General features: G+C 44.6%; 1 protein-coding gene across 1 annotated transcript in view; it reads left to right on the top strand.

Annotated features, from left to right (window-relative positions):
- farp1 (FERM, RhoGEF (ARHGEF) and pleckstrin domain protein 1 (chondrocyte-derived)) overlaps positions 1-25,056 on the top strand; it is a gene marked incomplete at its 5' end in the record, with an annotated part of 57,050 nt that overhangs the window by 2,621 nt on the left and 29,373 nt on the right. The window contains one exon of the mRNA XM_080834441.1: positions 23,995-24,099. Within this exon, the coding sequence (XP_080690567.1) occupies positions 23,995-24,099 (105 nt within the window). The remainder of the gene's footprint in view (positions 1-23,994; positions 24,100-25,056) is intronic.

Below are 25,056 nucleotides of genomic sequence, written 5' to 3'. Positions count from 1 at the left end.
TGTTTAAATGAGTAAGAACTGTATCAGTGTGACCTTGGTCAAAGTGAAGGTCAGAGAAAACCTTTTCACTAAGCACCATTCTAGCACAGTTACCTGTGGTGTATGCTTTCAGCATTGTGTTACACATAGAGGAATTTCACGGTGTGTCAGATTTTAAAATTCAGTGGTGTGCTCTTTCATGTTTAGCTTAAAAGGAAGGATTGGATGGGGGCAAAATGAAGGCTATTGCCAGAGACAGGGCAGGGCGTTGGTGGCAAGGGGAAGTATACATGTCATTTTTGAAGTGGGTGGTTGAACTTTGGTGTCTACATGATGTTGGCTCAGCTGGTTGTCTCCATGGCTACAGAGAACCCCAGGAGGATTTTGGGAGCAGAGGGAAGTTTCCTGTGGAGCCTCCCAGGACCAGACCTTAAAGGGAAAAGATCAACAATCAACAGAGGCTTTTTATGCCAAAGTTTGCTAGAGACCATTTGTTTATTTTTCTACAAATATTAGTTTTTGTAATTGCTGATCAGAAATTTGGAATTTTTAGTTTTACAATTTTACAAGATAAAATGGGAAGTTGAACCTCATCTGAACTTGTCTATGGTCATTCTTATAAAAATTACATAACGGCAGTCAATGCTAAAATGCATTGTGACCGTAAGTTATATCATTTTCCCAAAAAATATTTGTGTGCGGCTTGCCATAGGGAGAGTCCGTCAACATGCAGACAGTGCCAGTAGAGGCTGGAGTAAGCCCTTGAAGTGAGCGTTTTCTAATTTCCCTTCCCCAATGGCACCCTATTACTAACAGGAAATTTCGAAGGTCTACAGACTGGAGGCTAGGGCTGGGCCCTATGGGAGAGCTCCTGAGAGGTGCCCACTGGTAATCATGTCTCCATTGATCCCTCCTGTCTGTGTGCACTGAATGGTTGAAACCCAATATCATGTTTGTGTGAGCAACCTGGCGCTTATTGAAAGGAACGGTTTTGGTCGGAACAGAGGAAATGGTTTTTGAAAACTGATTGACCTTGTTTGTGTTAGTCACCAGACTGCAGTTAAGTTAGTTAGAGTGGTTTTCAGTATATAGTGAGGGCCAGGTAGTGTTTCAACAGGAGGATATTAGCCTCCTATATCACTGGAGTTGTCTGTAAAAGGTGGCTTTTAAAAGATTGCTGGTGAAGTACTGCTAAATGTGTTTCCATAATATAATTGTTAATGCATTCTTTAGTGATGGGTAGTCTAGTGGTCTTTATTTATTATGTTTAGCCAAGTGCTGGAGTGATGGTATTCACCTTTTAGCCTTTTGCACCAGCTATTCAGAATGTATGGAATCACATCTGCTTTCATGCCTGTTCCTGTCTTCTTGAAAGATGCAATGACAAAGGGGGAGGTTGTATCTCCTTGCTATGCTGGCCCAACTTGCTGTACAGGAAGTTCCCATAGATTATATGACAACAAGGAAATCCCTGTAGCCCCTAAATAGCCTCCGTTATATCGCCGCCTTGGCAGCCAAACAGAGGAAGAAATAAAGAAAGAAAGGAAAGATGGACCGATATCAGCTCTATCTATAGACACACTATGCACTCTGTTAATCACTGTATGCAAATACTGTAGATTGCGTGGGTCCAACTGCTTCCCTCTCCTTGTGGGTTCACGCTCTGTTTGGCGGTAGGCAGGAAATCCGATAGGAGGGGTGGGGCGCTGTCATGAGGGAGTTCTGGTTTCAGTTCATTTGGGTGTAATCCCAACTTGCAGTCTTACCTGGGGGGAGAAGGGGAGGGGGGGGGGGGGGTGTAAGCAGACATACAATTAGTTTTATAGGCATAGCTGCTGAAGTGTGGATGGTTCAAAGAATGTTCCTTGTTTATGTTTACTACAGTTCAAAAAGATATTCCCTTGCATCAGACTTTCTCTTAAAACCACAAATTGGCTACATTTTCGTAATGAACATCTACACTCCAGTGTACAAGTAAGTTAGAATAGGTTGTGTAGTACCTGCACATATTTTTCAAGCTCTTTGTTGTTTGCTTGCAAGCTAGAACAGCCACAACAGTGTTTTAAGTTAAACAGAGGGGGTTTCACTGTAAAAGAAGCATAAATGTAGCAAAGATGCCTCTTACTGGTCTTTTATAGAGATTCTGCAAACCATACCCATGCAATTTTTTTTAAACGCTAGTATAATTATCCAAATTTTAGCTCCCATTTTCGTCAGTTGAAATTGTTGCCGAAAATGGCAGTTATGTGTATGATGGGTTTTGTGTCATAGCCTCAAGGGTGTGTCTGACTGTCTGGGGACGTTATTGGGAGCTTGGAATCTGTGGTTGCTGTTCTGTGGGAGAAGCATTCTTTCTGGGAGCATTTTTTCCATGCCTCATTGGCTGTTTGCCTACACTTGTAGACATGCAACATAATAAACAATATTTGTTGGGATTGTTTTGGTTTGGGTGCTCGTGGGCAGGTGTGATGGCACTGTTTATGAAAGCTTCTGTAGTCTCCACTGGTTGTGTGTTTTGTTTAGCGTGGCACCATCATGATGGCCCATGGCATGATTGTTCCTCATTACCGCCACAGCGATTGGCCGTGTGCTTCCACAGGCCTCCAGGCACAGAGGAAATGCAAAGAAATGCAGTAGAGTCACACTGCCTTGTGTTCTAGAATACTCACAGTTGAATTTGATGCCTGTGTGTTTGGAACCCAGGGGATTGTGTTCCACAGCAGGATCATGTGAGACAAGAGAGTATAACATCACTTCACTTCTTATAAATGTAGGCCATTGGATTTTCAGGTGTTTTGACCTCCTTCTACCAACTGACTGGAGTCCTTTCTTACAGAGTGCTGGATGACTCATAGAACCTCTTCGGATCCACTAATAGTCTGACCTGAGGCTGAGGAATGTTGTTTTAGTTCAAACATTCCTGTGCTAATCCTCATTCATAGCAGTTACTCACACGGGGAGTCTAAATGTATAGTATATTTCTGCACGTTACGCATCTATGTGAACATGCATGTCACAAAATGGCTCAAGCTGATGGTCTGCGAGTTCTCCGCACAGTAGTGTTGCCTTAGGGTCACTGCAGTGTGGTGATTGTTTCCAAACAGATACTGCGGTCGAAGCCACTCTACATTGTTTGGTCGAGTGGATACGCTGCAGTTGTGGGGTTGTCGAATTAGATTGTTTCGCGGTTTGTGATGCAAGAGAAGCGAAGCCACCAGATACCCCTGACACGCTCTTCTCGTTGGGGAAAAACTCTTCAGCACGTGGAAATACTTCTCTTTTCCATGGCCTTCGCCAAATGTTTCATTATTTTCTTTTGTCTTTTATATCCATCACGAACACAGCATTCACTCTGGTAGAGGGCGAAGTAGAAGCAGGCTTATAAATGTGGGCAGCTTGTGCCTTGGATATTTTTGTACTGTGGGAAACCAGTGTTTGGTTTGGCCGCTACTGTGGCTTTTCAGAAATATATGTGTTTACGTACCTGCACTTCCCACTGGTCCTGGTATGGGTTTTGTCAGTTAAATGGGCACTCTTGGCCAGTGTGTGTGTTTTTTTTCTTTTTTTTTCTTCATGTCAAGTCATCGGTTTCACCAAGAATAACTCCTTGTAAATTTCTTAAAAGCTCTCTCGATGTACTGCAAAATAAAGTCGTCTTGTGTTGTTCCACTGTTAAGTATGCCGTATGGTCAGACCAGTGTTTTATTAATCAGCTGTTCTTAAATTTAGTCTCTTAGGTCAAGGCAGGCTTTTGCTTTTTCGTAAGAATAACTTCCCCTTATTTTTCTACACCCTGTGCCCTAATGACGTTTCGGCCATCCGCAATTTCACATGCCTAAGGGTTATGAGTAGATGCATGGAGGAACTGCTACCCTACAGGGGTGGGTGACTGTGCTGGCAGCCCTGCCTCTTGTGGTATGAATAATTAACCAGCTGGGAGGTAGAGCCGATGTAACGTGCTTGTTCAGAAGGCCGCTGCCTCTTAGATGAGAAATAAAGTGAGGTTTTATAAATAATGAAGACTAGGTAGTGTTACTTCCTCGCTTTGAGAGTTTTCAGCTGTTCAGTGTTCATCCGTGTATTCGACAAGTTCTGGATGAGTCATTTTACTTTTTTTGTTGTCGTTGTTTCTCTTTCGTCTTCGAAACAGTGGTACAAGCTTTGTGAAGTAACTTCTCATCATCGTCTTGGAGCATGTAGCTTCATAGGCTAAATGGTGTTTCTTCATTTATATTGCAGCTTATGGATTCCAGAGTTTCTGGAATGTATGAAATCTCACGTCTCTTCATGGAAAATAAGGATTTTCACCCAGTATTAAATGCTGAATAGCCAGACATTATTTTTGGCTTAGTGAACTTTGACGATGTTAATCATCCTATCCCACCATAACCTTAGTTAGCGCATATGTTATTCTTGCGCTGCATATTGTATCCTAGCAACAGAGTCAGCAGGGTGGCCCCACATTCTGCATCTCACTTTGACGTCCCTGTCTTATACAATAAAAAAAAAAAACAGACTTGCTTGTCTAAACCATTAGTCAGATGTTTTGTTCAACAACAAAAACTGAAATAAATGGTCCTTTATTAATGGCCAAATGAAGGAGATTTGTTCTTTTTTTTAAACATTTCTTTTGCATAACCACTGTTACGCATGCCATTTTTGAAGTGGGACAATTTGACCCAGTTTGCTTTCATCATTGCGTCAATATTTAATGTTTACCCTCCCTTTTAAAATTGTCAGTTTGACACACAAACTGAAACCAAAGCAGAGAGATAAACCATTATGCGCAAGCAATCAAGGTCAGTCTTTGCAGAGTGCTCCAGATGTTTGTTCCCATGTAACAGACGTCTGTCATTGTTACGAAGGATGGAACCAACTAGCAAACAAATATACAAACCGGAAACTCTGACTGCTGGGTATCACTGCAGCTTATGTCTCGACCTCCCTTAATTACTGTAAAGCTACTCTCTTTCCATCTTAATTCTGTAATCAAGGTCTAAGTTCTTACTGCATCCGTCATGGCTTAAGCTTCTAAAATACCATGCACCGCCCTTGAAGGAATAGATGACTGAGCTTGAATGAGAAACGATTGACCACAGTCGCATAGAGATTAAAGAGGTAGGTTTTGGCAGAGGTCATGAGTAGGGCCCAGTCATTGGGCTGCCTGGGTTTCTCTAGGACTTGTAGGAGCTCTGACAGCCTGTGTGTGGCGTCTGTGCAAACCTCTGGAGAGTTTGTGTGACGTGACCGTTTTACGTGAGTGTTGCACATCCATCAATGCAACCATGATCACCATAGCCGCTACCACTACCTTCACCGCCACTACCACAACTGCCCGTAGCCTTGGTTAATCCACAGCCCAGCCTTCTCCCTGTCGGATCACCTCCCTGGAAAGTCCCTCATCCGTCCCCGCATGGTGATGGATGGGGTCTCCTGCTTCAAACTGGGCCATGCTGACTGATCTACCACAAAGGATCATGGCTGGCCAGATGGGTAATCTCTTATCAGTCAGACACTTCTGGGCCTCCTCCCCACCCCAGCCAGCTGTGACACTTTGAGGGATGTGTCTGGTATAGACATGACTAATCTGAAGCAAGCATTGCATTTCAGTGCAAATAGTGCAAAAGGGCTGATCATTTCTTGATATGGCTTTTTTGTTTTTGTCCGATGGTCAGTGTTCCTTTGACCCCTACCAGCTACAGAGATGGAAACACATATATATTATATTTATACTAATCCATGGTTATGTTTGAGTTCGACTTTTCGTACCACTCTGGGCATTTGAAGCTGTAAGCCTCCTCCAGTATTCACCATATTTGGAAGCACAGCAATGGTTGGCCATGTGGAGTGAATTGCTGTAGATGTTTGATAACCAAACAGGTGGATAAGACCTGGCTTTCAGCGCATTGGTTGAAAGCTCCTCTGGCTTAGCTTTTGGAGACACCAACACCCCCCCCCCGCCTCCATGGTACCTGGCTTTCCCTCAAACCTTCTGCACCCCACACAGTAAATGTAAGGAAACAGTCTGCTATGTGTAAACCCCTCACGCTCATTACTCTGACACCATAGAACACAGATCATTTGGCCACGATTAACGTGCTCATTTTCACTAATTCGTCGGGGCGTGATTCTGGAGACCCCTCTGTGGATCCACTAATCATCCTGGGCAGAGAGAGAGGGGGAGCAAGAGAGGAAAGGCCTGGTGAGGCCCCTGTCGCCGTGGTAATCCTTTCAGCCGCCTCACAATGCCGTCTGTTGCCAAGCCCTTTTGCGCCTCTCTTCCGTTTGATTGGACGCTTTGGCCTCTGTATATCGCCACTGGGGCAGCCATGAGTTATGTTTGTGTGTGCTTATGGGCTCTAGTCTACACACACACACACACACACACACACACACACACACATACTCACAAACACGTTTTTGAGTTGATGTGGGGGAGTTGTGGATTTGATGAGGTCCCTGCTGAGACTGATTAATACTGATCACAGATATGTAAAATAGTGCCTGGTATTAAATGTGTCCATTGATCTAAATGCACACATTACACAGACTTGCATGTAAATTGAAAGTGAAGCAGGGTATTTACTACAGCTGTGTAAGTAATGACTCCTATTACTAGAGGAGGTTACTAATATAGGCCTTTTCAAGGTTTGTCCTTGCAGGACAACATGTCTGCATTTTAAAGAGAATGAAAGATGACTTGATTGGGTCTTCTAATTTATATGCATTAGGCCATAATTCTAGATGGTTTGATCCAGCCTCTTGCATTATTGTCTAATCTGTCATTCTGAGCTGGAGAAACAAGGTGGTGTGCTGCATTAATAAGTTGCCTTTTAGCATGATAAATATAACTGGAGCCATGAACTCCTATTCATTTATGATGTCAGATATATGTCAATAGGAGGCAATACAACTATATTGAAATAACCACTGAAAAATGTGTCCTTTTACCTAATGGCCCCAAAAAAGAAGTGTGTGTGTGTGTGTGTGTGTGTGTGTGTGTGTGTGTGTGTGTGTGTGTGTGAATATTCGTGCATATGTGTTAGAGAAAGACATTTATTTACCTTAGCCCACTCCTATATCCTGCTTAGACGATAACGCCTACCGCCCGGGAGTCCGTGTATTTGGAGGACTTATTAACAATTTCCCTCTGTTTACTTTAAGACTGCCGTCTCCACACAAGGGTTTGCTTGACTAATGACCGCTTCGCTAACAGGATGGCTGTCCGTTCCGCGGACATTTGACATTTCTGTGCTCATGGCTCTGACTCTCTGCATGTCTGCACACATGTTTGAGTCCCATCAAATGATTTCATTATTGAAAGCAGGGGAATGTTCGAGGACGTTAGCCAGCATTGCTGTGCTGCTTGAAAAAAGACATGCTGTATATTTCCTTGCTTCATAACTCATCTGTAGTTCTCTTTCAACTTGTAGGCCCAAGTCCCAGTACAAATTAGAACAATTATCCATACACACCCCCCTGGCATAGTTTAATCTTAGATTTGACCGGCTCTCCCCTCAGCTGACCCGGACTGCTGTAATTGCTGTTTTCCGCCGTGGTAATCATAACAAGCGCAGTGCAGAGTCACTCCGGCTCCTCCTTTTGCCTCTTTCATCCTTGATTAGGCACGGCAGGAGAGGCTGTCCACCTCATGAGCATGGCCTCTCTCTCCTGACCTATAGTGATTCTTGTGTGTGTGTGCGCGCACACACACACACACACACACAAACACAAACTCTCTTTCTCTCACACACACACACACACAACACACACACTGATTATTTCCAAGTAGTCTGATACACACATACACGTGCATGTCTGATACACACACACACACACACACACACACACACACACACACACACATGTATGCATATACTCATAAATCATATGTTTATACAGGTAAGCCTCTTTGAGGGAAAAGCAAACAGGTGTTTTTTCTAACATCAGCTCAGGAAAAGGTGTGTGTGTTCTGAATGGCTGAGAGCCTGCTGCTTGCACCCAAATCCACATCTGTTGAGGTGTGCTGTGGCAGCAGACTGCATGAAATGATTGCCTGCCAATCCATCCATGAGTTGCCATGGTGATGGAAGGATATGGAGTGTCTCTTGATGGCGTCATAGTGTATATCCCATGGCACTAGTACTGTGTGTGTGTGTGTGTGTGTGTGTGTGTACGTGTGTTGGATTGAGACATGCTGGGCTTCAAAGCAGTGCTTCTCTCACCGTGACCTGAAGCCCCCCAAAGCTGACAATCTACTCCCACTATGTGTCAAACGTGATTTGAATGCAACAGGCCTCTGCTGTGTGTGTGTGTGTGTCTCTCTCTCTGTGTATGTACGTGTCTGTTTGTTAATGTGTTTGCTGTCTGCATGCATCTCAGCTTATCTGCATTCTAAACAACCCTTATGCGTCTCAACACCACTGAATGCATCCTACACTGCCGTGTTTGGCAGTGAAACGCCTTATTCAGCTATGTTTGAGGACATCTTCTACCCCTAACTGCATTCAGTGGCTTTATTTAGACAATCCAATCTGGAAGTGGGAATACTCCCTGTGAGGCAGCTAAACAGCCTTTTTCATTGGCAGGAAATGACTTTCGGTTGCCATTCGGTTGGTTATCTGTGCTATTAGTATGCATGAACGCATTGTGGTCACAGTGTGGGGAACGCTTGGGGTAAAATGTGTTTGCTTCTAGATTGTGTGCTGGACATCACTGTACTCTTTTCCGAAGCTGGGGTGAGGGATTTTGGATCAATTTGGATGGGCAAAGAGTTTGTTGAAAGGCAGGGATGTTAACCTGGTCGTTAAGGGAGAGTGTGGTTTCGGTGGATGCGCATTTAAGGCTTTTCCCCCAAACCGTAACTTTCCCTGAGAATGTTCTCCCTTAGTGATCCTTTGTACAGTGATTTGAAATGATTGTATGTTGCTTTGAATGGCTCAGACGTCCTCCTACATGGCGTGGTCTTTAATGTGGTCATTCTCTTAAACCTCTCTTCCCTGTCCCCACAGCCTTGCTGAGAACACTCCTACTGCTGTAGTCCTCACGAGGAGGTTCTGTGCATCAAAGGTGGACAAAGTTAAGCAGTGATATCTTAAACCCTACTGTCGGGTTCTAAGGAACTAGTAAAGCAGCGTGTGGGATTCTGGGGCCAATAAAGATTATGCCCCAAGGTGGCCCCTTTTAGGATTGAGGTTGCCATATAACATGTTTTTTTTAATATCCTCACCACCCTATAAAGTGGGAAAATGAAGAAACAAAGTATTCATATTTTTGCTGTCAAGCGAGCCTGTTTGGGGGATTGTAATCTAATTGTTATGCTAATTTGCTCAAATCTCCCCACATATTCATACGATCAGAACAGAATAATAATGCACTGTTCCCTTGTCTCATTAAGTCGTAAAACAAATGTGCCTTCCTAACAACCCCTCGCCCAAACCCCTCTGCACTGGGCTGCAGTGTAGCAACACTGCGTACATTGGCTGTTCCTATGGAAACAGGAGATTCTTCTTCCCTCCATCCCTCCCTCTCTTACCCTTTCAGGCCTGGCTGTGGAGTCTCTCCACCTTGAGAAAGGCAGCGGTGTGTGTGTGTGTGTGTGTGCTGTGTGCTCTGCGTGGCTGTAATGATTCCTAACACAGTCCTGTCCAGGTGTGTCTGTGCTTCTGAGTGTGCTGTTGGCTGAGGGGTGGTGAGGTGGCAGACTGTGGTTTCAGGGCTCCAGGACTCCAGAGCTGCTGTTGGTCCTTGAGGTGGCGGGGGGGGGGTCTTCTCTCCTCCCCCGTCCCTCGTCTTGCCACAGCCCCCTGGGGTGTGCTGTCTGCACTGCCTGCCTTTGAACTCAGGTGCTGTAATGAGGCAGCATAGGTTAACAGCCGCCACATGTCCCACTGCATTGGTAATAGTGCATGATGTTTAGGTACAAGTCAAATGAGGGGGGGGGGGGGGGGGGGGGGTCCACTTTAACGCTCTTTTTCAGTTTGATAAGATATGTGGGAAAGAGGGGATGACATGGCTTGCTGAAATCTCAAAAATGTACAAGCAAATGCCAGACTGTGTATGCACCACTGTTACGACTGTCCAACCCTTTTCATCAATCTTGGCTCAGTTACAACTCCACCCAGTCTCAGGTCCACCAACTATTAGAAATGGAAAATGAACTGTGTTGTGTTTCTGTGGTTATATCCTGGTCATGCACAGTGGGTGGTGGTCTGGTCTGACTGCTCCATCCTTTTCATCTCTCTTTCATGCCGGCTTCACATCAATTATGCATGCCTACTCTGAAGTCATCATGCTAATTCATTTGGAATACGGGGCACCTGGCCTCCTGGTTGGGCTGTAAACTGTACTTTGGGCATGCCATCTCTTTGCTTTTGCTGCTCTCTCTCTCTCTCTCTCTCTCTGTTTGTGTTTTGTCATTCTTTCAGGTTCTCTCTTTCGCTCTCTCTCTCTCTCTCTCTCTCTCTCTCTCTCTCTCTCTCTCTCTCTCTCTCGCGCTCTCTCTATCTCTCCCTACTCTTGTGTCTTTCTTTTGTATCTTTCAAGTTTTATTTATTGCTGTCTCTGTTCAAAACATGTCGTCAAGCAAACAGAGGTGAGTCAACGTTCACACGCTCGCACACACAAACACACACTCACACCCTCTCGGTTTCAACGCCAAAGAATAACAACCATTGATAAATAACAGGCAGTGTAGGTACCAACCAACCCCTTTCACCTTCACGCCCCTCTAAATCCTAGATGTCAGTCTCGCTCTCTCTCTCTGGGCAATCTCAGCAATAGTCCCTGCACTGTTTCCGACCTCAGGAATGCGAGGGCGTGAAGTGCCAACACAGCCATCTGTGAATGCCCCTGTTCAGGGCCTGCCGCACGAAGGTTAGGCTGGGTCTGGGCTCCTGCTGGTGAGTTCAGCACCTCCCCAGTCAAACAACCTCATCGGAGAAGGCGCGAGAGTCCGCCTCACAAACAGCTCTGCAGCACACAAGGAGTTTTGTCTGAATAAACAGTCGACTTCCTTCAGTTACTGGTGAAAGAGTTTGTGGTGCCTTTTTTTTTTAATGCTTGTCATTGAGTGCGACACTGACGACTTGTAATGCATATGCAGTGTGGTCATATGCCACTCTTAAAGGCATAGTCAGAGTTGGTCAGAGTTTGAGTAGGACTGTGTGGCAGAACAAGTGGAGCCTTGTCTGATCACTAGTTTTGCTGGCCTCATGCTTTGTAGTTCGACGGCAGCCTTGAGAGTTGAATCACCAGAGGATCACTCTGTCCATTTTTGCTTTGCCTTGTTCTGCTGTGGAGCGGAACTTCCAATTAAATGCAGGGGGACAAAAAGAGTGAAGGAAGAAGAACAGAGAGAGAGAGAATGGAGGGGGGGGGGGGGGGGGGGGGGTTATTACATAAGCGGTAATAAAGAACTAATCATGTCAAGCTGTGAACTGGGGACACATCGTTAAAGGGACTAGGAAGAGATGAGAAAAATCTCAATTTGGGCCAGGGATTGGGAGGGCCAGCCAGGGCCTTTTTCCTCAATGAAGCTTTTTTGGGAAGGTTCTGGGCAGCCTGCAGGGAGGGAGAAGAGGGCCTTCCGGTCCTGCTGGGAGCTCATGCCTCAGCATCTCTGGGGGTATCCAGCTGACGAGAATGAGAACCCTGTCTTTTAGTAGAAGGTCTGCGTTATGTAACTGTTGCCCCTAATATCCCTGCTATTCACAGGGTGGGTTTAAATGAGGCAGTTCAACTATCCACAGTGTGTTTAGAAACCAGTTTATTTTTCCTTTTCTTTTGAGTTCTTCTTTCAAGACTACAGCTTCAACTGAATCTTGTCCCTTTCCAAAGCCTTTCCAGTGATTGATTTTGAAGAAGCTCTAGGTCTTTGTATGGTAAGCCCACAGGACAGTAGCTGGGACAACAGTGGAAGAATCCAGGTATAAACCGTATACACCCTATTCTCCCTCTAGTTGTTTGGCACAGATCCAGCTTCTCTGTTTCTTCAGAAACGTAGCCCTCTCTGCTTTCCCCCAGAACTCGGGAGGTTAGTGACTGCGCCCCGTTGAGTTCCTGTCTCCGCTCATCTGAGCGTTCAAAGAGGCCAGTCGATTGGGTGTGAGAACACTTTGAAGAATGTGTTGGAGAATGAGAATATGTGGCAGAATCTTGCTGCCTCCAGACACACAGATCACATAAGTGTGATATTTTAGGGGCTGACATCTATGTCTAGCGTCGTTAGCCATGCTTGCCTTGTTTCAGCTAAATCAATATGTATAATCCTGTATGTGTTGTCATTTTGTTGCATATGGGTGGGTACTTGAGGTTTAAAAGCATTAAAAGCATGGTGATTACTGATCAGCTACTCCAACCATACAGTCTGTCTTCACTGCCTCAGGACTAGGACTATGCTCGTTAAACGGCTGCTGGAGGTTCATCAAGACATTCATACCACACCCTAGGGGAACCACACATTTGTATTTAATTTGATGGGAACATGTTGGTTAAGTTTCCATGCCCTGTGTGTTAGCTTTCATTTCCTTAACACCATATTTTTCAAAATGGTGCCAAGCTTAAGGAGTTGTAATGTGGCTGAACTTTAAACAAGAGATCTGACCTTTTTCTGTATTGTTTATTTATAGTCAGCACTTTTAAGGCCTAATAAGATATTATCCCTACCCAAGCTGCCTATTAATCACCTCATCCTATACTGGATTGATAGAAAACACAACGACAATGTTTATTATTATAAATAATGACAACAGTTAAACCTTTTTCTATATTTTAAACATCTAAACTCACATTTGATTTGTGCCAGCTGACCTGGCGTAGTCTATTCATGCAGTTTTATCTGTTTACATTAATTGTATGCTTTGGAAAGCTGTTTTATGGCATTTCCCTAGCACCTTGGCACCATAGGCAAGGCAGTCTGATGCAGAACAGTACAATAAATTGCTTTACAATTCCCTATGCAAATCTACTAGTTAGAATAGTTAGAAGTTACAACATCGTGAAAATGCTTTTTTTTTATTGAATTTTCTTTTTTTAAATACTTTAATGCCCTCAAGACAACATATGCATATACATAGCCCTTTTTTGCTCTTGCCCATTAAAACAGGCTTTTTAGTTCAATCAGTGGCAGAAAATATGAATGCCTGAGAAAAATAGTAGTGACCTCTTCTTCTTTTTGGTCATCGGTGCTTTAGTCAGAGATCCGTAGGCTTTAGTCACTCCGTAAGCCTTGAGATCACAGCATGACCTGTCTCCACATATCTGAGGATTACCATCAGCTTACTTATGCACTGAGGGGCATCGTTACATTGCCAATGCTGTGAGGAGTCTTGAAAAATGGTCTGTACATCTGTAGCCTATTTAACTTTCAAAACTAAACTATGAGATCATGTTCACATCGTGCTCTGTTTCGTCTTTGACGAGTGACCCTAGGTCGTTTTGTATTGGCCTTTGATGTGCAGAGCCAAAGACTTTTGTTTGTTCTTTCGCTGCTTGATTGTGGTGGCACTGAATGCACTTGTGGTTTAGTGAAGATCCTCTTTGTCATCGCTGCCATTCGAAGCATTCATTAATTCACATAGACTGTGCCACTCCCCAGATAAAATCATCAGATAGAATTTCATGTATGCGTTTGAAAATGTCATTTCACTTGACGCCTTGAACTTACTCTCAACTGTACATAGCTGTGCCTCTCTGACCGGGCTTCTCATGGGCTTTCAGACTGATGGCCCTCCTCAGATGTTTGACCACCCTGCTGCCCAATCTAAGCTAATTGTTGGCGGCTAAAACTACTGCAGAAGAGTGTTTTCAACAAAGTCCTTTTTCTCTTTCTTAGACGCTTTGAAATGCTTTCTCTCAACTCAGAAGTGGAGAGTAACTGGATTTGTCGTATTGGGAGCTAAGTAGTTTAACCTAATCCGGAGAAGGCAAATCGATTGGTCTCTGGGGTGAGGGATAGTGGTGGTGGTAGCTGAGAGGGTGCCCTCTCCATCTGGTCGGCTTTTATTTTATTTTGATAGGGTGTGTGGGGGAGGGTGTGTGTGTGTGTGTGGTGGGGGGAGGGGGGGGGGGGGGGGGGGGGGGGCGAGAATCTGCCATGTTGACATTAAACGTCCTCAGAAACTGATCGACGGGACATGGGTTTGTGATCATGCCGCAGTGTAATCAATTGTGCCTGGTTTGATGCTGCAGTGTAATCTATTACACCTAGCTCGACAGCTAAAGACAGGACACTCATAGTCTCCTTAATCCTCAGGCCAATCATACTTTCAAGAGCAACGATCCCCGCCTCTATGAGTCCATGGGAGTGGCATGCGAGATGTCAGGGGGAAATATATTAGGGTTTTGTCCTGACTACCCCTCCCTATGTTTGGTGCTGGGAGACACTAGAGTCTAATGTTAATTAACAACAGTTGGCGACATACCCATTTTTAGAGGGGTGGAAACACTGCTAAGAATGCTTGGCTTGCCGATTATGGAGATGAACTTGACCACAATGTTAAGGTCGAAATCCCAGCCTAGGTCCTCTAAATGGAACATGCAGAGCTCTCAGTTTGAATACTTTTAATTTTCTGTTTTTCCAGCTCTTTCCAACTGCTAATTAAAAATCAAGTGTCAGCCATTAATGCAGCAACATATTCAATTCTAAAGCCCTAATGTACCATTACCTGTGAGGGAACACCTGTTAATTGCCTTTATACATTTCACATGCCAGCAATATCCACAGGCAACATGTGCATAGCAGTTAACCAAAGGAGAAATTAATGAGCCAGAAAAAATGACTACATGACTACAGGTACAAATGGCTCCTCTAGCTAGCTGATCTGGAAGATCCACCTTACCTATCCCTGAGCCATCTGCACGGCTGAGTTCTCCCTATACACTCGCTGTTGTCCTTGCCTATGAGCACTCTGATCACTTTTAACTTAGTTTAGTCTCCCTCATCACCACCGCCTACCTGGTGTCGGTGTTTAATGTGGCGTAGTTAATGAGTGAGGTAACATGAGACAACAGCAGTCAGTGCAGATCTCTCCTCACTCTGGCTGGCAACCCTCACCCTCACTGTTGCTCTGTAATTAATCTAATTTGTCGATAATGAGACAATGGCGTTTCCCCTGGGAGGTCTGTCTTTTTCTCACCTTGAGACCAGCCGTAGGCATGCATCTGGCACTTCCTAAACTCCTATTCGCAGGCAATCTGATTAGGAAATTAGCGTTGGAGGTATGGCTATGGTCTCTGCATGTTAATGGTGAAGAAATTCTTATTATGAAAAAAACCCAGAAGCATACAATCATGCATGCAGGCAGCTTGGTCTGACACATTCCTGTTCCAGAATTTTGAGGTTGTTCTTAATGGTCTGACAAGATTCTTTTCGGTCTTTCGTTTACAGTTTTATACTTATTCATGTATTTAAAGCAATTCAGAATATAAGTAGGGTGTACATTTTCATTGAGTTCATTGTGACGTCATCATGTGTAATTACTAGAATATAAATAAACTAGCATCCTCCATATTTCATTGCTAAATTCAATAGACAGGTGGCCTATCCTTACATGCACCCATCTAGTTGTAGTCCAGCTGCAGACATATCATCTCTTTCTTTATGCTGGGGTAAGGCTGAAGACAGTACCTAGCGGAAGCATTCGGGAAACCTTTAAGGAATTCCTAATGCTTCAACTCTCTCCCTCTGTACTCAACTTAGTATGGGATATGTGATACCTACGCACTCACACATTAATACACACAGACACACTCTCACACACGCACCCTGGAATATTCTTTCTTTTGGGTCATACAAGGACTGAAAGGGTTTCGCGAGAGCCCATGGGTCAGTGATGCATAAATATAGGGGTTTGGCGATGTCTTCTGGGACCAGCCATGTTTTATTAACGTGAATAATGGCATGTTGATATTGCTTGGCAGTGTACTGGAGGGAAAACATGTAAAAAGGCACTTTTCCTGAGAAAAAGTCAGCCTGTTGAAAAATGGCTTTAAATGGGCCCAATGTTCTCCTTTTGTGAACTATGATTGACCTCAGGGACCAGTCTTTTCTCTTATTTTCACAGTTGTGAGGATCAAAGAGCTATTTTGTCTGTTTCTACCTCTTTTGGGCAGCAGGTAACACTTAAACAAAGACTGTAAAATGGCCTGCACTCAGACTTCTAAAATACAGTAGTTTTGCTGAGCTATGCATAAGTGAATGAAGCACACTGACTTTGAGCGAGCAGTATTCACTGACTTAATTTTGTTAGTCACCACACTTGGGTGATTATAATTCTACCCCGTCCTGTCACTTTAATGGACATTTTTAGTCCATTAGTTCAGCCTTGCTGAAATGACCGCCCCCCCATTCATAAAAGAATACTAAGCAATGGCCTCGATTCGGCCACATCCAAAAGATGGAGGTGCATGCAGTCAGCACAAGCACTAAACATAATTGTTTCATCCAGAGTGGCCAAACTACAGTAAGCTTGGCTTCTCATAAACGTTCTGTCAGCTTTTTTAATACTGATTGTATAACTGACTGTGTTTTTTTTTGTTTTAAACTGCTTGGGACATATATAACAGCCCCACACATTTTCTCCCTTATATTCGCCCCTAAATCTATTTCAGTTCACTGTGCTAGGATGGCCTCTAAAATGTCCATTTTTACTATCTACAGGCTTTTTTCCCCTTGCGCTCTCTCTCGCTCTCCCTCTCTCTCTCTCTCTCTCGCTCTCTCTCTCTCTCTCTCTCTCTCTCTCCCTCTCTCTCTCTCTCTCCATTCTTTTAGCCATTCTACTTTTAAACCTTAACTATCATGTGCTTTTTTGAGACTGCGGTTGTCCATGCTCTCACCAGTTCTGGGTTTACAACACTCTTTCATTACGTGATTTTCCTCACCGAAGGTTACCTCGGTGTGAGTAAGTAGCACCGAAAAAAACAGTGGAATGGAAATTTGGCTCTCTCTTTCTTTCTTTCTCTCTCTCTCTCTCTCTCTCTCTCTCTCTCTCTCTCTCTCTCTCTATCTCCTCTCCCATCTGCTATGGCTGCATGCTGACCCCAGATGAACACAGCTGTCTGTTTGTCATTAAGAGAACCTGGCTGCATTATCGTGCCTGACTTTTAGTGGTACGGTCATCTGGCGTGTTGCTGTACTTGGACCGAGTGTGAAACCGGAGCGGTTAAACCATTCTGGAGCTCTCCCTCTATCCATCATTGCAGGCAGAAGGATGACGCGCCTTACTGTCTCCCTCATGTTCTTGTGCTCTCTTTAATTCTCTCTCTCTCTCTCTCTCTTTCATATTCTCTCTGTCTGACTTCCTTCCTCACCAACTCTGTAGCTTTTCTTTTCTGTTTTTTGAGGCTTTGTGTGTGACTGTCATTTGTGTATAACTTAATTAAGTCATGTCTGCACAGCTCAGATCTCAAACACCTATCTATCTATCATTCTCCATTCTTTAGGTTTCTGTCTGTGTATCTATCCCTGTCTCTCTCTTTTCTTAATTGAGAAACAGCCTTTAGTGCAATCTAAGCGCAGAGCCCCATGAGTCTGCAGTCATCTTTAGATCTGCGCCTGTCCCCGAGATCTGAGGGGCCATCTCCATGAGAAGGGCTCCATTCAAAAACGACCCATGAATGGACCAATTGTGATTCCAACGGGAAGAGTGGGAAGGGAGGGGGGGGTGCTGCATTCGCCCCGCACAGCTTGTACAGTTCTCCGCCAAGCCCCAGTCAATACTTGCTGAATACTGCTCGCTCTCTGTTTCTCTCCAGAGTCGTCTCTCCACACTTGTTGACAAGGAACTTTTTAAATAGGCCTCAGCCTCATTCACATGAAGGTTGCAGCAGGCTTTCAGATCCAGAACATAAATCTGATTAGACTTGGAGGTGCAACCACTCTGTAAAATGGCCCGATGTCTGGGCGTCGAAGGGAGCTCACACAGGCGCTTCATGCGGCACATGATCGCTATCGGCTTTGTCCGTGTCCCGCAATATTCTGCCATGGCCTCATTGAGGGACAGAACACACACACACACACACACACACACACACACACACGCCATGCCCCACTGAGGGACAGAACGGGGAGGCAGGAAGGTCGTGGGAATGGAAGGCAGATTGATGCGTTTCCGCTCACTCTGACCAGAACAGGCCAGTGGAAAAAGAGAAAAAAAAGATGGAGTTTTGGAGGCTAATGGTTAACTAGGGTTGCTCAATGACTCCTGTGACATTAAGGGGACCTTTAGTTCCTGGAGCAGACTATTTGTGGCGGTTTAAATGAAGATATCAGAACTTGATGAGAGTAGAGCACTAGAACACTGAAGAGAAGACTAGATCATGACAGCAGCTTAAAGTGAATGTTCATGATCAAGTGTAGCTATGTTAAAGAAAAGATTAAACAATGGTGATGCACAAGATGCAAAGCATCTGTTAACAGTTTGTGGCTAAATAAGATGAGAAGCTAGGCTAACACTATGAAGTAAACCTAAGTTGACAGAGAAAAGAGAAATTTTAGAGGGAGACTTACGCACTTATTTCATCCTTTCAGCCATACCCATTTGTTCAGGAAACTGAACATTATTAGCGCATTATTCATGGAATGTTTTAATATTTGAGAGGACTGGAACATCCCTGATAGGAAGTGCCTTGCTAGGATGGTTCAGAGAGAACTACCTGTGTTAGTAGGTCCTCAAGAACCATCTATCTACCATCACAAATACCTGAAGACGGAGCTCATTGACACCTGCCCTGTTTTGTTGCATATGGAATGACATATGCAACACACATACAGTATGTGCAACACACATATGTCATTTTTCTATTTCTAATGCTGCATATCAACCCTTGTCACATACGCTTTTCCCTCAGCGGAGAATCCCATCATTAAGTACAAGGAGCTTTTCCGGTTAGCCGTGTGGTGACCTCTTGGCTTTTGAGCCCTTAGCCACAAACACCAGGGGAACAATATTGGAAGAGGATTACATGAAATCTGATCCGTAAATCAGAAGCTTTTAAAGCAAACAGCCTTTCCCGCAGTAAGCATACACTGGAAGTATAATAACTACTAGTTTGGCTGTATAAGTAGAAGAAGTATTGGTGACCCGTGAATGCAAACTCTTATCACAGAGCTTATATAGCCATATCAGCATCCAGTATGGACCCATAGTGTCCATCTCCTGGTTTATATGGTCTAAAGTGTTAATTTTAACCTTTGATCCCAAAACAGTTTGTCGGAATTGCTTATAGTTTCTCGCCCAGCTTTTGCTGTGTGAGTGTGTGAGTGCAGGTAGCATGCTAATCTTATGGAATTGTGTTAAGCCTGAGTTGCTCCTCTAATTGTGATTCTTGTCCCGCTAGGCTGGCTCCTGCCAGACCTGAATTTCTAAGAGGCTCGCTGTCCCAGCAAATGATGCACTGCAGCACAATGCTGGACTCCGGCTTGTTTTTGGATCAAGCCTATTGTGCTGGAACAGACATCACAGTGCTTTGTTTTGTCTAGTTGGAGAATCTGCCCTTACTTTCTCAAGGCCATTTTTTTTCGTTTGTTTGTTGTTTGTTATGTTATGGATAAGTCTTATACTGTTGTTGCCTTAATTGTAGGTTTTAAAGTGAATTATCAACTTATGTGGCTTATGAACTCAGTTATAGTTAAAGTCACAGTGTATTCAGTTACAGTCCTTCCTTCCTTCCTGCTTGATTTCTATTTCAGGTCACTTGGCTATTTTTTGCGGAGTCAAAGCTTTGGTAGTCATCTCCTCCCACCATTCTTCTTCATCTCCACAGCCTTAAAACAATGGCGTGTATAAATATTTACACTGTCCCAAGCCATAAATACTACAGTTAAGAAGTCTGCTCTCTCTCTCTCTCTCTCTCTCTCTCTCTCTCTCTCTTGAGGATGTGGTTGAAACAGGGTCGCTGCTGAGCCTGCAGTTAGCCCATGGGAGCTGTCGCTCCCTGACGCTACTCTGCTGCGTTATGGAGGTGACGTGTACATGACTTTTTTTTTTTTTTTTCTTTTTTCCCTCTCTGCCTCGTCGCTGCGGAAGTTCACGGACAGGTTGTGAAGTTTAACAGTGACTGGCTGAGCAGGCTCAGAGGAGAGCGGGCCGGGGGAGGGGTAGCGTTTTTCTGTAGCTCGCGGCTCCAGCTGGCCAGAAACATCTGGTTTAAATGAGCGCACCGCCTGGGCGCCGGAGAACGGGAATGAATCTGCTACTGTAACGTGCCTGCAGCCTTAGTTTACAGCAGTCGGGACCTTAAAGGGAGGGAGGGAGAGAGAGAGAGAAGAGATCGAAATGACAAAGAAAGTAAAGAATCAGACGGGAGTGATTTAAGAAAGTTACCGATAAAGAGGTATGGTGTAGCTATAGACAACACTGATTCCTTTTCTCCCAAAGCAGACCCGCAGTTTTCCTTCCCTGACCTCTAGTGCTGCTAGTGCTGACTCTTTCACAAATGTGCAGTTTGCAGCTGGCCTAGAGCCAGTGCCTTAGGAGGCCAGAGTACAGCATGACTTCTGCCCACTCTTGCCAGATCTGCCATAATACTGTTATGCAGGCAAAACAGCAAGAGATGCAGCGTCTTTCATAAGTTTAGCCATAATGCAGTTAAACAGTTTAGAGGTATTTGTTCCTTTATAAGAAAAAAGTCACTGTGTATATTTCCACTTGGCTACATATGTTCATTAGCATTCACAATATGTTGTTTCTTTTAAAACATAATTTATTTATAATCCCTCTAAAGTGTATGAAGGCTATAGGCCAACATATTTGGCTTCTTACCCCTCCGTTTACATTGCGCAAGTAGATTTACTTCCTTGACATTTATGCAGAGTGGTAGTGGCAGCGGTTGTAATTGGGATTTATTGCCCATAATGGGCAGCGCTCCATTGGTGGATACACCTCGGATTATGTTGGATCTCATCCAGCAGCTCGGATGTCTGCCTTTGGCACGGACACCCTTAGTGGATCCGAGGCCCTGTACCCCACCCAACCACCTCCCCCACCCATCTTGATCCATCTGTATCCATGAGCGCTTTAATTTCCTCTTCTGTTCATGTGTCTTCTCCAGCAGACAACAATTACCGTCTGTTCTTATCTGGGCTCGTGTTTCAAAGAAAACATGCTTTACTGAGGCTTTTTTTTTGCCTCTGGGGGAAGGAGGGCTTCTGAAATGCAGATGGACTCGTGTATGGGAAACTTCAGGCATCAGATGTGTGACACGTGTGTGCGTGTGTGTGTGTGTGTGTGTGTTTGGTCATCAAGCATGTGTCTGTGTTAGTGCTTGTTTATGTGTGTGTCTGTTAGTGTTAGTCCATGTATATCCAGCCATGCGTGAGTGTGTGTTCATGCAAGCTTGTACGTGCACGAGTGCATTCTTGAAAGCCTACGTGTGTTTATGTCTGTGTGTGGGTCATTGCCACGTCTGTCTGTGCATGCGTGTCTATTATTACCTGGTCTTTAGGGGACATGTTCTCAGCTCGGTGTCCATACTCCCCTGTAACCTCGGTTTGGGCATGCTCACCTCAGGTCAGCTGTTCACCAGTGTTCTGGTGTGGTGTGGTGTGGCATGGCGTGGTGCCCAGTGCCAGCTGGCTGCGAGCTGTGCTGGATCCCGGAAACAGCCAGAGCCTGAGGGTGCGGTGTTGGAAGAGGTCCCAGCTTGACTCTCGGACGGGAGCGAGAAGCGAGGGTTGCTAGGCTAACACTGAGCCAGCACTGAAGGTTATGTGATGGTTGCAGTTAAGGTTCTCATGAACGCTCATCATTCCTAAGGGAAAATATTACATGATTCATCACTTTAACGTCCATAATTTATGCCATGAACTTTTTGTGTCGTTCTCTAATCCCTGCATGTTTCGTAACAGAGCAAAACAAAAGTGTTGTGCAACGACACGCAAAGGATCTAAGTCCTCAGCCCTGACTGTGATTAGAGCTGCACATCAGTTGCTGTCACCAGTGCTTCACTCTGGCTGGCTGGCAGAGCATAATGGGTGAGCAGGAGCCTGACAGCTGAGGCTCGTCTGTGCAGCGTACCTCAACCAGCCTGCAGGCTTGTGTTTTGGTTCAGCTCAGTGAGCCACGGATGTCTTTAGGAAAAAAACAACAGAAAAACACGTTGGGTGCAGGTCTGCAAGTCATACATTCTGGTTGGTTTGTGACACTTGTTTGGTTTGGTTGGTTTGTTCCCCCTACGTGCAGACATTGTACAAATTAAATGGTTCCTTGTGTTTATGTTTTGAGCTTGAATTGTTCATCAAGAGTTTAGGAATGTGAAATGCTGTTAAATCAAATGTTATAAATCAAATGAGGAAGATCTCTGGGTTCACAATGGTTGTTTCCCTTTCTCCTAGCTTTCTATATCCTCCTCAGCAACTCCTAGAAGGTAACAGACAGAGCTCTGTTCCCCCTCTTTATCCCCCCTCTCAAGATGTCTGGGTGGCATCCATGGCCATTTGCTCTCTTTGCCTTTCAAATGAAAACAAATATGCCTATCTGTCTCTCGTGCCCTTGCTCTCCAGGGTTGTTTACGTGTTAATGTTGCTCTGGAATGCCATGCCTGTTTGAAGGTGGGGTGGCTCTTCTCCAGGGGCCTTTTACACCCACTTACACAAACACACGCACACACACACACACACACACACACACACACACACACACACACACACACACACAGCTCTCACTGGTTTTCTGAGCTGCTTGGCATTACTGTAAACAGGCTCCGGGCTCTGCTGCACAGGAAGAGACTGGGGCACAGGAATGCTGTCTGGTCTAGTGGCTCTGGGGAACGAGTGGACAGATAACGAAATGGGATTTATACTGTGTGGTGTCTTGGCAGGGTGGGGTGGGGTGGGGTGCGTGCTCAGTGGAATGCCTAATGTGTGGTCATCACTGTGCGACTTAGACCTACTTGGGTAATCTTTGTAATGCTACACAGAAACTCTGGCTAATGTTTGCTAAAGGTTTGCCAATGCAGGCTTTGTATCATCTGTCCAAGCAGATGTTCAAAGAATGTAGAAAGGCATGTCTCTTTTTTGAAAAACATATCCTCAGGATACCTTTTCAGTGGAGATTTTAGGCCTTTTTAGTGGGCTAGTCCAAGTTTCAGACACAGAACCCCAAGCCAGAGCTAATATATTGCAGAGGAATACAATTTGTTTTAAGTGAATGATCTGTGTCTCTATTTGGGTATGGTCCAGTGTTTTGTTCTCACAAGCCGATTTTTGACGATAAGAATTGCCATGGAAATTCCAACTCTAATTTTGATCAATTATCTGAGCTCTCAACAGATGTTATCACTACTGAATGTTAGAAATTCAGAAAGAGTACAGTTAGATAGTACCTCTGATTCATCTCTGTCTCATTACTCTGGCCCAGCCATCCATCTGGACAGTATGGGCAAATAGCGCACCTCTCCGTCCTCTCCCGGCCGCCTGTCTGGCCGGTGTGGTGATTTGTGACGGCTAGGACCCAGCTGTAGCCCAGATGCCGAGAGCCGTACGCACGCCGTAGCTCCCAGCAGCCCTCGCTCTCGGCCCGGCACTCTCACATGGGTGAGAGGTCATTGACTGAAGTGCTTGTTAAAGCCTCTGCCTGGAAAGCAATGGCCAATTAGCAGCAAGTTTATTTGACTGTGGAGTTGTGTGAATGGCACCCTTTGTCCCGAGGTTCATTTGCCCCGAGGTTCATTTGCCCATGGTGTCTTGTCTCGGACCTAGGAGATGGAAGTAGCCATTTAATGGCTGTGTTGGAAAAACCTGTGAAGCTTTTATGTGTGTTTTAAGTGTGACTTCACAAAAAGTGTGCGTGTGTGTGAAAGAGAATTTCACGTGTTCTTCAAAGCATCTCCAGGTCATTCCATAATTGCTCAGGTCTTGGGTGTTGTTCATCATAATGTGCCATTATCAATCAAATCTAGTAAAGTGGTAACTGTTCAACAAGGAACTGACCTTCATCTAAGGTTCAGGTTAGAGTTTAGGCCATTTTGCTTGTTTATTTTAATTATTGTATAACCATTTTATTCTGATCCTTACAGCAACGGGCCGCAGGCAAGTTTCTTCATGAGCTTGTGTGTGCTCACCTTAACCTTGTGGAAGGGGACTACTTTGGCCTCGAGTATCAGGACCACCGCAAAATGATGGTGAGTAATCATCACAGTGCTGACCTGCAACGGAGCAGTTCAAGTTTGACAGGGTCATGATTGGTATGGGCGGGGGACTAGCAAGGACGACAGAAAATAAGAAGAAATGTATCTGAAGGCAGCGCTCCAGAGAGCCTTGATGCTAAGCTAAGGATGCTAAGCTAAGGAATAGGAGCTTCATGAAAAAGAAATGAAGTCACTGAAAGCATTTTCAGACTCACTGGTGACTGAGTTTGAATGGTTCACCATCATCTTCCTCTAAATAGGCCCTCAAAGATGCCAGCAGCTGTAAGCAATGCTCTGATACCCCTCAGTATGGTACTCACTACTTCACTAACAAGAATGATGGCCAAGCACAAAGTGATTTTTTTTTTTTGCATTGTCTGTGCATAATTTACCCTCAGACGATGTCATTTTAAAATGGCTGTATTGTTAGGGGAACCTCATAGAGCATCACACCATCATCTCTATAAAGAGGGATTCAGTCTTTACCCGTTAAAACACTGTGTTAGTGTGCAGAAGTTAATGCAAAGTTGAAGGCTTGAACCTTATCCCCTCTATGCAGTAAAACAAAACGTGGCTGCCATTAGCATCATTGGTGAACCTGAAGTAAAGTGTCGCCTCAGCTCTCCTGCAGTGAAATATGTGAGGCAGGTGAACAGTGACGCAGAAGACCATGACCCTGAGACCAGCTGGAATGTTACCACCTGGCTCAGCTGCCTTTAGTAAAACAAACTCCGAGTCTAGAAGCACGCAATGCAGCACTTGCATGATTACCTAGCACTCTCCATGTCCTCAGTTTGCTGCTTGTTCGCTATATTTCTGCCATGATGTCATTTTGTTGTACACAGAAGTGCAGTAATGTAATATCCACTCGACATAATGTAATACTCACTCAGGAATCCACTCAGTCCAAATGTTATGACTCCTATTTTAAATGAGTACGAGTAGGGCAAC

Source organism: Sprattus sprattus (genome assembly GCF_963457725.1).
Source record: "Sprattus sprattus genome assembly, chromosome: 3".
NCBI lineage: Eukaryota > Metazoa > Chordata > Actinopteri > Clupeiformes > Clupeidae > Sprattus > Sprattus sprattus.
The sequence above is the reverse complement of the archived record's forward strand: the minus strand, read 5'-3'. Positions and strand labels throughout refer to the sequence as shown.